The 12,569-nt window shown below is 34.2% G+C and overlaps 2 protein-coding genes across 2 annotated transcripts; both read left to right on the top strand.

Moving 5' to 3' along the window:
- The first annotated feature begins 7,569 nt into the window (after nt 1-7,569).
- Nucleotides 7,570-8,340, top strand: LOC131657784 (uncharacterized). The gene has a single exon (XM_058927145.1). The coding sequence runs from the start codon at nt 7,570-7,572 to the stop codon at nt 8,338-8,340; it is 771 nt and encodes a 256-aa protein (XP_058783128.1).
- A 3,040-nt stretch (nt 8,341-11,380) lies between these two features.
- LOC131657783 (uncharacterized) lies at nt 11,381-12,154 on the top strand. The gene has a single exon (XM_058927144.1). It carries the CDS (start codon nt 11,381-11,383, stop codon nt 12,152-12,154), a length of 774 nt encoding a protein of 257 aa, XP_058783127.1.
- Nucleotides 12,155-12,569: the final 415 nt, after the last annotated feature.

The following is a 12,569-nucleotide window of genomic DNA, read 5'->3' as shown; positions in this document are numbered from 1 at the left end:
TCACTCATTCTTCTAATCACTAGCTTCTTATAAAAAGGGATTTGAAGTTTCATCAGAGTTTCAGAACCTTTTCTTCATCTTATCATTATCTTCTAGTCAGAGGCTTCGATTGAAAGTTTGTTGAAGCTTGAGTAGAGTCAGAGTCTGTTTGCTTCAGAACTTCAGATTCCGCTAATCTTCAAATTTTTGTCAAGATCATACTTCAAATGTGCTTTGTTCAGAGTCTTGGCTATAAAATAAACACTTATTCATTTGTAACTCTTTCTCAGAATATGATAATGTTTTAGAGTTTCTTTGAACGACGTTCAGAATCTATCTTTATCTAGAGTCCGGAGTTTTCTTTGATCAAAGTCTTTTTTTTCCAGATGTTGACAATTCTTTAGAGTTCAATTTCCTCAGAGCTTGTATTTCTTCAGAACAAATTCTTTAGAATGAACATATATCAGAATCCATATAATTCAGATTTTGCCTCAGATTCTGCATACTCAAAGAAATGCTTAGGGTACAAAATTGTTCTTTATATTTCGTTTTCATCAAACATTAAGGATTGAGAAGTAAAACTAAACTTACTCCAACACGAAATTCCTATCCAAATTTGTTGTATGACTTAAGGCTGAATCAACTTCTTGATTCAAAGTTAAGTCAACTTCATCATACGATGACCTCGTCCACATAACATGTCGTGGCGAGTTAACACATATGACTCGAAGATGGTTTCACCTCACATATGATAATTTAAGTACTCTAAGAATTTGGCTTCTCCTAAAACTAATGGATTGAGGTCAACTAATGGGTTTGGATCATTATAGCCATATTAGTCCCACAAACATAACGGTCCACGATCCCCTAAACATGAGATTTGCAAGGGCAAGTGATTAAGTCAAGCGATATGATGGTCCACTAACTCTCAAGAACAAGGTCTCCAAGGGCGAAGTAATTAAGTCAAAAGATATGACGGTTCTCAGTCCCTCTAACACAAAATTTGCAAGAGCGAAGTGATTAAGTCAGAAGATATGATTGTCGACAGTTCCTCAAATACGAAATCGTAAAGTGATTAAATTAAAGGGATTAATTGTTATGCACTGTCAGTGTTAAAAGTGTTACACTGTCATTCCATCACAATCATTCATAATCATTATTTTATATATAATTAAAATAAAAGTCAAACATAACTTAAAATCTGACGGTTACAATTCACTGACGATGTAAAACTACTTTACACCGTCGGTGTATTCCCATTAAATTCTAAATAAAAAATATGAAATATAAGTAGTTTATTATTATTATTATTATTATTATTATTATTATTATTATTATTATTATTAAAAACTCTATTTTTATGATTAAAAACATAATTTTAAAAATGTTTGAAATAATGTTATTAGCAACATTATTTTTTTCTATCACTTTACTGTTGAAAGGGATGAGAAATAAAATTAAAATGCGAAAGAATAAAAAAATAAAAGTTTCATTGGGTAGAAAGATAATAGAACAGAAAATGATGGGGGAGAAAATGTGAGAACGAAAGAGAAAGGTTATTATTTTTTAAATAAAGAAAGTTAAATTCCATGATGGACATTGAGGAGTTGAGACTTATAATATTGAGACAATCTAAAACCAACTCGTGCCAACCCTTTTGATGAGCCAAGCAGAATAAAGATACGTAATTGTTAATTACAATTTTGAGGTTGATCAGTGAAAAAAATATTTAAAAGAAAGGATAGCATGACAACTTAAATATAGTCTATAATCGTGTGTTGGTTCCTGCGTCTGTGATATTAGTGGTGGTGTTTTAAAATTCGAACTGAACCAGTCAGTTTAATTGGAAACCGCTAGAGTAATAGGTTCTATCACATATTCGGAACTGTTGGGTTAATTGTATAAAAATTTAGTTTCCTCTTAGAATTTTATAGTATCTCATATATATATATATATATATATATATATATATATATATATATATATATATATATATATATATATATATATATATATATAGGGAAGACAACAGTTGTGCTGATGCTTTTGTTAACTTAGGTCTTAGCTTAACTGATCCTACTTACTATCCTTCCATCCCTGCAAATATTCGTGCAGATTTTGTAAAGAATCGGCTTGGCTTGCCATTCTTTAGGTTCCTTTCATCTTGATAGAGTTTCGGTTTATGTTCCCCTATCGTTTTTGTAACAATCTTGTTTCTTTCAATATAAGCTTCATTTAAAAAAAAAAACCGGTTCTATCACATTCACTAAATTAGAAATACAAATAAACTTATGAAAACTGGTACGAACGGCAAGTTTTTTAGCGGCCAAGCCGGTAAATCACGGTAAATCGAAACGGTCATGTGCTTGAATTAATATATTAAAAAATTGTAAAAATATGTTTCAAAAATTGTATAACAGGCTGCCTGCTTGATGTAAATTTATTGCTTACCGCTATATGCCACTTTAATTTCTTTGTCAATGATGGATAAATTATAAATAATCAGCAATATTTTTTGGGACAGAATATATAATTGATTCTATAACAAATCTGATGGTTTAGTCACGATTTGTCTCAGTCATCAGAAAAGAATTAAAATAAAATAATATTTTTCCTTTGTTTCTGTATGCGTTGTTAAACTCAGAAACTGTTATAGCAATTGAAAAGAGATATTATTGAATGATAGCAAACTGAGGCTATATAAGTATCCAATACAACGTGACTGAGAGTAAATAGCAACTGCATCTAACAGCCCTATTATGCAGTGGAAAGAATCAAAAACCTAACTAAACTCCTAAATAATAGGTCCTCCTAAATACTAGGACTTTATTAAACAAACTGACAACAATTAACTACTAACTCTATCATTCCCTCCCTTAAACTAATGCATCTAAGCTTCCGACATTATAACTTCAGTTACTCCAAGCATGCCGCGAAGCTTTTCAAACTGCTCTAATTTTAGTGGCTTTGTCATAATGTCGGCAATTTGTTCTTGAGTGTTGCAGTAGCTCAGTTTAATGACTCCATCATTCACCAAGTCTCTAAGGAAGTGAAATCTTACATCAATGTGCTTACTCTTGCCATGAAACACCGGATTCTTCGATAACTGTATGGTAGAGCTGTTATCACACATGATCACCGTACTAGTCTTCTCTTCAATTCCAAGTTTTTCCAATATCCTCCTGAGCCAAACACACTGACAGCCGCACATCGTGGCAGCTATATATTCTGCCTCCGTAGTAGACAGAGCAACCACCGGTTGTTTCTTTGATGACCACGAAACAGCTCCAGTTCCCAACATAAATACGAATCCAGATGTACTTTTTCGATCATCCAAGTCACCAGCATAATCACTATCCGTAAATGCCAAAAGTTTCAAGCTGTTATCCCCCTTTTTGTAGAAAATTCCATGATCTGCTGTACCTTTTAAATACCGCAGAATTCTCTTTGCCGCGAGCCAATGTGACATAGTAGGACTTGTCATGAACCTGCTTATTAAGCTAACACCATACATTAAGTCAGGCCTAGTTGCAGTCAAATACATGAGACTTCCAACCAACTGCTTGTATAGAGTTTCATCAACAACTCCATCCTCATCTTTGTACACCTTTGTACCCGGCACTATTGGGTTCTTGACTGCATTGCTATTTTCCATGCCAAACCTTGCTAATACTTCCCATGCATACCTTCTCTGACATATGAATATTCCATTCGAACACTGTTTGACTTCTATCCCCAAAAAATATTTCATTTTTCCCAAATCAGACATATCAAATTCTGACATCATTGAAGCTTTAAACTCGTCACACATACTTCTATCATTCCCGGTAAAAATCAAATCATCAACGTAAAGGCTAACTATCAAAATTTTACCTCCTTTTGTCTTGGTGAACAAGGTGTGCTCATTGGGACATCTTTCAAACCCTTCATGCACAAAGTAGACTTCAATTCTGCTATACCACGCTCGCGGTGCCTGTTTTAGTCCGTAAAGTGCTCTCTTCAACTTGTAGACTTTCTCTTCTTCTCCCTTTTTAATGAATCCCTCTGGCTGCTGCACAAACACTTCTTCCTTGAGTTCACCATTAAGAAAAGCACTCTTTACATCGAGTTGAAAGACCTCCCAACTGAACTGAGCAGCCATGGAAAGTATCACACGAATGGTGTCAAGCCTCGCCACCGGAGCAAATACTTCAGTGTAATCTATTCCATGGCGTTGTGCATACCCTTTTGCAACCAATCTTGCTTTGAATTTCTCTATTTCTCCAACTTCATTACGCTTAGTCTTGAACACCCACTTAACTCCGATAGGCTTTACTCCTTTAGGCAATATTGTAAGCTCCCAGGTATGATTCTTTTCTATGGCCTCAATTTCTGCTGACATTGCTTCCCTCCACTTCTTGCTTTTATTTGCTTCTCCAAATGTAACAGGGTCAGTGACTGCCAACATTACATTGAGATTCTCTTCCTCTGAAAGTCCTTCCCCTGTTTCATAAGCTGCCATCCAACCTGGTACTCTTCTTGCTCGTGATCCCCTCCCTTCAACTAATTCTCCAGTTGCGTCAAGCACTTCAGGTGCCCTTGGACTTTCCTCATTTGAGTTGCTGTTTGAATTTCTTATTTCACCACTTTCTTCTTCAATATGATCATCACTTTCATCTTCAATGATACCATCACCATATTCTAATATATCCCCCTTGATCTCCTTGTGTGTTCTGCCCCAATCCCAGCTTTCTTCTTCTTCAAAAATTACATCTCTACTGATGATAATTTTCTTCGAAACTGGATCACATAATCTCCAAGCTTTCGATTCTTCACTGACTCCTAAAAAAATACATTTCTTACTCTTATCATCCAGCTTGTTCCTTTTTTGATCCGGCACATGGACATGTGCTACACAACCGAAGATTCGAAAATACTCCACCGCTGGTTTCTTACCACTCCATGCCTCCTCCGGTGTTGTATTTTGAACTGCTGCTGTTGGACATCGATTTTGAATATGTACACACCACCGCACAGCATCCGGCCAGAAAGTTTTGGGAACTTGTTTCTCACTTAGCATGGATCGGACAGCATTCATAATTGTCCTGTTCTTCCTCTCGGCAACACCGTTCTGCTGGGGGGTATAGGCTGCTGTCAATTGCCTACTGATGCCTTGTGATTGACAAAATTCTTTGAACTCATTTGAATTGAACTCACCACCCCTGTCTGTCCTTAAACATTTTATGTATGCCCCTATCTCCTTTTCAACACCAGCCTTGAAGTTTTTGAATGTGACAAAAGCTTCTGATTTTTCATGCAAGAAATAGACCCAAGTTTTACGAGTAAAGTCATCGATAAAACTTAAAATGTACCTCTTGTTGCTGCTGGAAGTTGGCGTGATAGGACCACATATGTCTGAATGGATTAGCTGAAGCGGTTTCGATGCCCTCCATAAGCTTTTCTTGGGTATGGGTTCTCTATGTTGCTTGCCAGACAAACACGTGGTGCATATCTTCTCTGAATTTTTCAGCAAAGGTAAACCAATTACCATCTTGTTGATAGACAACATTCTCAGTCCCTTGTGATTCAAGTGCCCGAACCGGCAGTGCCACATGTGAGCTTCTTTTTCAGCAACTCCTTCAATCTTTAAGCACATAGAGCTCTTTGTTTCCATGGAGGCTAACACAAAGAACATTCTGTTCCCACTCATATCACTTTGCATAATCAAACCTCTCTTAGGATGAAACACTTTGCAAGTCCCATTTTGAATCAAGATTGATAATCCCTTCTCTTGAAGTTGTCCCAAGCTTAATAAATTGTTTTTAAGCTCAGGAATATAGTAAACATCAGAAATCACCTGGGTTATGCCATTCACTTCCACTCTTATGCTTCCTTTTGCAACCACGGCCATTGTTGTGTCATTTCCGAGTTTTACTGTTCGACTAAACTCTTCTTCCAGATCAAAGAACCATTCTTTATTCCCGGTCATGTGATTACTGCATCCTGAGTCGAGGAACCACACCTTGTCCCTCTTTGTTTCATGATGCTCTACATATGACATCAACAAAAGCTCTTCCTCTTCTTCTAACTCAGCATAATTTGCTTTCTTTTCCCAATCGGGACATTCATATTGAAAGTGTCCCAACTTATGACATTTGAAACACTCAATGGTTGCTTTGCTTAAAGGTTGTCTTCCTCTACCTCGACCACGTCCTCCTCTGAATGCACCTCGACCTCTTCCCCTGCCTGCTCTGTCTTCATAAGCCACTTTCAACAAATGTTCCTCCTCATGGTAGCCCTGCATCCTCTGTTCTTGAACCAACAGACTCCCGTGCAATTCATCGATGCTTAGCGTACTTAAATCATTTGACTCCTCTATTGAACAAACAACATAATTGAATTTGGGAGTCAAAGATCTAAGTACCTTACTGACCACTGTACTCTGCTCTATTGTCTCGCCATTCGACTTCATTTTGTTTACTATACACAAGGTTCGACCCAGGTAACTGTCTACCTTTTCTCCTTCTTTCATGCCGAGAAGTTCAAACTCTCTTCTCAGTGCCTGAAGTTGAGCCCTTTTCACCTTAGTGGATCCTTGATACTTCTGCTTCATTGAATTCCAGATTGCCTTCGACGTCCCTTTGTCGAGAATTGTCTCTAGAATTTGTCTATCTATTGCCTGGAATAGATAGTTTTTGACCTTCAAATCTTTGAGTTTGGCTTCCTCCACCATCTTCCTCTGTGCCTCATTTGCTGATGACGTCCCAATTGCCGGTGCCGGTATTCCTTCATCCACCAGACTCCACATCTCCTTACTTCTCAGAAAGTTCTCCATCGTCATCGCCCAAAAATCGTAATGGCCGTCGAATTTTGGGATGGAGGGTTGCAGAAATCTCTCTGATGTTGACATTCTGCTCTCTCTCTCTCTTTCTGTTTCACTCACACTCTTTCACACAGCCAGGCCCTTTACAGAGCTCTGATGCCAATTGTTAAACTCAGAAACTGTTATAGCAATTGAAAAGAGATATTATTGAATGATAGCAAACTGAGGCTATATAAGTATCCAATACAACGTGACTGAGAGTAAATAGCAACTGCATCTAACAGCCCTATTATGCAGTGGAAAGAATCAAAAACCTAACTAAACTCCTAAATAATAGGTCCTCCTAAATACTAGGACTTTATTAAACAAACTGACAACAATTAACTACTAACTCTATCATGCGTCAGGTGTAGCAGCATTAAAGTTGTTTGGCAAACGGAAAACCTTTTGATAAGCACGTCAAAATAAAGTTTGCATAATTGTTAATTACAATTACGAGTTTTTTGTTGATGCAATGAAAAAATATAAAATAAAAGGAAGGATAGCATAACAAACGACGATTATACTTATACCCACTTATTTAAATTTTTAAATACTTTTCTGTATTAAAATAAGCGACACGTTTAAGAAGAAAAGTTTAATTGGTCGTACATATATGAGCCGCTTTAAGTTGGTTAGGGCTTTGTATGCAAAGGGCAGCAATCAATTTACTATATCCTTCCTTTCTTCCTAAATTAACTATCCCATTATCCTCAGCAAAAAAAAAACTATCCCATTATTATCAATCAATGGGTGACAAATTAGTGAAGCAAATACTTGCAAAGTCGATCCACCTGACAGACCAAGTAATCAAAGCAGCTGACGAATCAATAGGTTACAAACTAGAATGCTGGGACCTCAAATCCAACTCTGAGAAACTATCTGATTTTCTCCAGCAAGCAATGATGATGAGCTCCGAGCTGTACGAGCGCCCCTTGTGGCGGATTTTTGAGCAAACAGAACAGGTACTCAACAAAGCCCTTTTGTTGGTAATTAAAAGCGGCACAAAGAAGTGCTTCTTCTTCAACATAATCTCAGCCGCTGATTTTCGTAAAACGTCCTCCCAACTTCAAAACTCTATCGACGATATTTCATGGTTAATATGTATCTCCGCCCTCGATGAATATCAAGTTGACAATGATTTCGGCATTCCTCCCTTAGTCGCTTATGACCCCATGCTCTGTTTCATTTGGAAACAGATTGCCAGACTCTGTACCGGCTCGCTGGAGGATCGTTCGGATGCGGCTGCTTCGCTTGCTTCACTAGCAAATCAAAGCGACCGTTTCGGAAAAATGATAATTGAAGAAGGAGGAGTAGGTCCCCTTTTGAAGTTGATGAAGGATGGGAACAGAGAAGGCCAAGAGAATGCTGCAAAAGCCATTGGTATAATCAAAGTCATCAATTCAGCCATCATACTCATCACAAACGCAAACATGCGAACATGGGAACAAACAAAGCCGGAGGTGTCTTATAATTTAACCTATTCAACTCTTAGTCAAGATGCGGTGAATTATATTTGATGACTGTTTAGATCTAGTATCCACATGGTTTTGCAATAAGAACATCAAGCGAGATGTGTTATAGTTGAAAATTAGATCTAGTTTAACCACTATGTATCTTTCTATTAGTTTGTCAATGTATTATGAAAATTTGTTAGTTGTAAGTATGTTAATAATAAGTTTGTAGTTACATGTTTTTTCTTTGTATCAATCAGCGAAGATTAAGATCCTTTTCCATATTAGTTTCTTGTCACAATATTTGTAAAATTGTGAATGATGGATACAAGAAGTAATATTGCAAAGTTTGTGGATTTTTTAAATGAAATGAAGTTTATCTTTTTAGTTAATTTTTACTATCTTAATATAATTTTAGAATTTTTATTAGTTTTTGTTAGGATTCTTATTTTATTACTAATAAGAAATTCCTACTGTGACATATTTCCTGTCTGAATTCACATATCGGGTCTACTAAACCATCAATGGTAAAGTTTGAATTCATTTTTCATTTGGTTACAATTGACATAGTTAAAAATATATGCTAATAATATACACCAACTTTTAAGCATTGATTCGTTATTATAATAAATCGTATCGTCGATTCTCTAAATTCAATTATATAAAATAGCAGCAAGAATTTTTTTTAAAAAATAAACATTAAAATGAACAATCTACAACTACTATCTCATAGATACGTTTACATCTACCCATGAATTCAGATGAGTTAACAAAATTAAGTTGACTTCAGATGAGTTGATTTTAAAACTAGAGATTTGAATAAAATCATTTTTACAATCCAAATAAGTAATAACATTACTTTTAATATTAGTCCATTTTTTTCAAACCTAAAATTTATAAGAGCTTCTAGTAAAATCTTTCTTATTATATTATATTTACAATTTTTACAAACCTACAATATATGACAACTCTACAATATACGAAAGCTCTCCGTCAAATTTCAGTTCTAAATGAATATCTACACTCCATGGTATCTTGAAATTGTAGTACTAAATAAATATTTTCTTTATTTTTTTCTCTAGGAGAATTTCATGATAGAAGTTTAACTCTACAAAATTTTGTAAATTTTAAATTATTTAATAGTTCATTAAATAATTTAAAATAAAAACATAATAAATTTTTTAAAAAATATAACTAATAATAATAATTTTAAATTTATATAAAATGTAGTATACTTGATAATAGGATTTTTTTTTTAATAACCAACTATTAAAAAAATACATAAATAACCACGTTTCGGTGAAAATTACACAAATAATCATGTTTTAGAAAATGTTTTAAAGGAGGCACCAAATGAGATAGCGACACTTAAATTTCTAAAGAGGCGCCAAATGAGATGGCGACACCTCTTAAATATATAGGAGTCATCTCATTTGGCGCCTCCTTAAAAATTTAAGAGGTGTCTCCATCTCATTTGGGGTCTCTCTTATAATATTTTTTGAAACATATAGTTATTTGAATAATTTTCACCGAAACATGTGTATTTTTTTTAACAGTTAGTTATTAAAAAAATTCTGATAATAATATATAATAATGATAATTAAAAATTAAGTTAATTATTTATAATAACATTCTTATAATAATGTTCCCATTCTTAGCATTGAAATAATAATAATAGAAGAATCATGGGAAATAAAAAAATTTATATTATTATTTTAAAACTTAAATTAAATATAAAAATATTATATTCTCATAAATATATTATCGTAAATATTTTTTAAAGATGAACACTCCAATACCTTTTAATTTAATGTCATATCATTTTCTTATTTTTATTTATTTTAAAATAAATTAAAATTTATAAATAATTTACACTAAAAAATATGGATGCCAAATTATTTATCATAGTTATTTAAGATTTGATTTTTTTTAAATCTTCAAACAAACACACCTTAAAATTTATAAAAATCTGATCGAAAATCTTAAAATAAAAAATTATATAATAAGAAAAACATTCAATTTAAGATGTAAAAATAAAAAACTCCCAAAGTGATAAAATTGTTTAAAATACTACTATAGATCAACGACATTAAGTTTTTTTAAATTCTCACGATACTTGCAAGGGACCCAGAACTTGATTCTAAACTGGAATATATATCAGATAATTCCTTCACAGGGAAATCAAAACTCCTTTCCTTCCATCATCAATTTCTTAAATTCCGTAACCAACCCTCTTTCTTTATTCACAAGGAATTAAATATTTAATATTCTATTTATTACCGTGTGCGTTCACTTATCTTTATTATTTCTCTCTCTTTTAACAATTAACCCAAAAATATCGATTAAACAAAATAAATCACTAAAAACCTTTTAAAAAATCTAAAATTTCTTTTTCTCTCTCCCTTTCCCAAGGCAATTGAAAGAAAGATTTAATATTAAAAAAAATACGTATATGAAGAATTACACATAATTAATTATATTTTTTTATTAATAATAATCTCTTTTCTCCATTAAACCAACTACTCCTATTATCACAAATAAAAACGAAATTAAATTTTAAATAAATTTCAATGCTGTTCTTAAAAATATGAATTTATGTTCGTAATCATACAAATATTTCTTCTCAATAGTGTCGGTTCAAATTTTCAACAAAGTGTTTCAATTTCATCTTCTACTTATCGGGAGGAAATCACAATAAGTAGAATATAATCAACAACACCAATTTTTCTAAATATCACATACAATTTAGAGATAATCAACAAAAAATACATCAAACAACACAACACAATTTTGACGTGGAAGAACCTCTGTCAACTACTACTCTGTTAACTAGAAGTAAAAAAACCATGAGACCTATACGTCACTTTAACAACATAGCAAAAGAAGGTTATCACGCTTATTTAAATATTTTAATATTTTTTTGTTGTAAGCGACACGTTTAAGAAGAAAAGTTTAATTGGTCGTACATATATGAGCCGCTTTAAGTTGGTTAGGGCTTTGTATGCATAGGGCAGCAATCAATTTACTATATCCTTCCTTTCTTCCTAAATTAACTATCCCATTATCCTCAGAAAAAAAAAAAAAACTATCCCATTATTATCAATCAATGGGTGACAAATTAGTGAAGCAAATACTTGCAAAGTCCATCCACCTGACAGACCAAGTAATCAAAGCAGCTGACGATTCAATATCTTTCAAACTTGAATGTTGGGACATCAAATCCAAATCTGAGAAACTATCTGATTTTCTCCAGCAAGCAATGATGATGAGCTCCGAGCTGTACGAGCGCCCCTTGTGGCTGATGTTCCAGCAAACAGAACAGGTACTCAACAAAGCCCTTTTGTTGGTAATTAAGTGCGACACAAAGAAGTGCTTCTTCTTCAACGTAATCTCAGCCGCTGATTTTCGTAAAACGTCCTCCCAACTTCAAAACTCTATCGACGATATTTCATGGTTAATATGTATCTCCGCCCTCGATGAATATCAAGTTGACAATGATTTCGGCATTCCTCCCTTAGTCGCTTATGACCCCATGCTCTGTTTCATTTGGAAACAGATTGCCAGACTCTGTACCGGCTCGCTGGAGGATCGCTCGGATGCGGCTGCTTCGCTTGCTTCACTAGCAAATCAAAGCGACAGTTTGGGAAAGATGATCATTGAAGAAGGAGGAGTGGGTCCACTTTTGAAGTTGATGAACGATGGTAACACACAAGGTCAGGAGAATGCTACAAAAGCCATTGGTATAATCAAAGTCATCAATTCAGCCATCATACTCATCATAAACGCAAATATGCGAACATGGGATCAAACAAAGTCGGAGGTGGCTTATAATTTAACCTATTCAACTCTAAGTCGAGATGTGGTGAATTATATCGGATGAATGTCTAGATCTTTTATGCAAATGGTCTTGCAATAAGAAGAACATCAAATAGGATGTGTCATTCATAGTTGGAGTTGAGTCATATTGAGCAAACGTGCTTCGTTAGTTTTATCAGTGAACTGTTTTACTGTCAGTGGCGGAGCCAGAAATTTTATGAGTGAACTGTTTTACTGTCAGTGAAGATTAAGATTTAGGTTTGAACTCGCAAAAAGTAATTTGAATCATATGTAACATTAGTGGTGTAGAATAAGTGAAGCCTCAATAATAAGTGGTTTGTTAAATCATCCTCCTATTTCCTTCATTCTTCATGGTCTTTATTTCTAAGTCTTCCCTTTTTCATTAACTATTATGATCGTTACTTCATTTATGTCAATCAACATTGTCGTCCCTTTGTCTAAGTATAATGACCATTAAC

Source organism: Vicia villosa, linkage group LG3 (assembly GCF_029867415.1).
Source record: "Vicia villosa cultivar HV-30 ecotype Madison, WI linkage group LG3, Vvil1.0, whole genome shotgun sequence".
NCBI classification, from domain to species: domain Eukaryota; kingdom Viridiplantae; phylum Streptophyta; class Magnoliopsida; order Fabales; family Fabaceae; genus Vicia; species Vicia villosa.
Note: the sequence above shows the minus strand (reverse complement) of the source record. Positions and strands in the feature narration are given on the sequence as shown.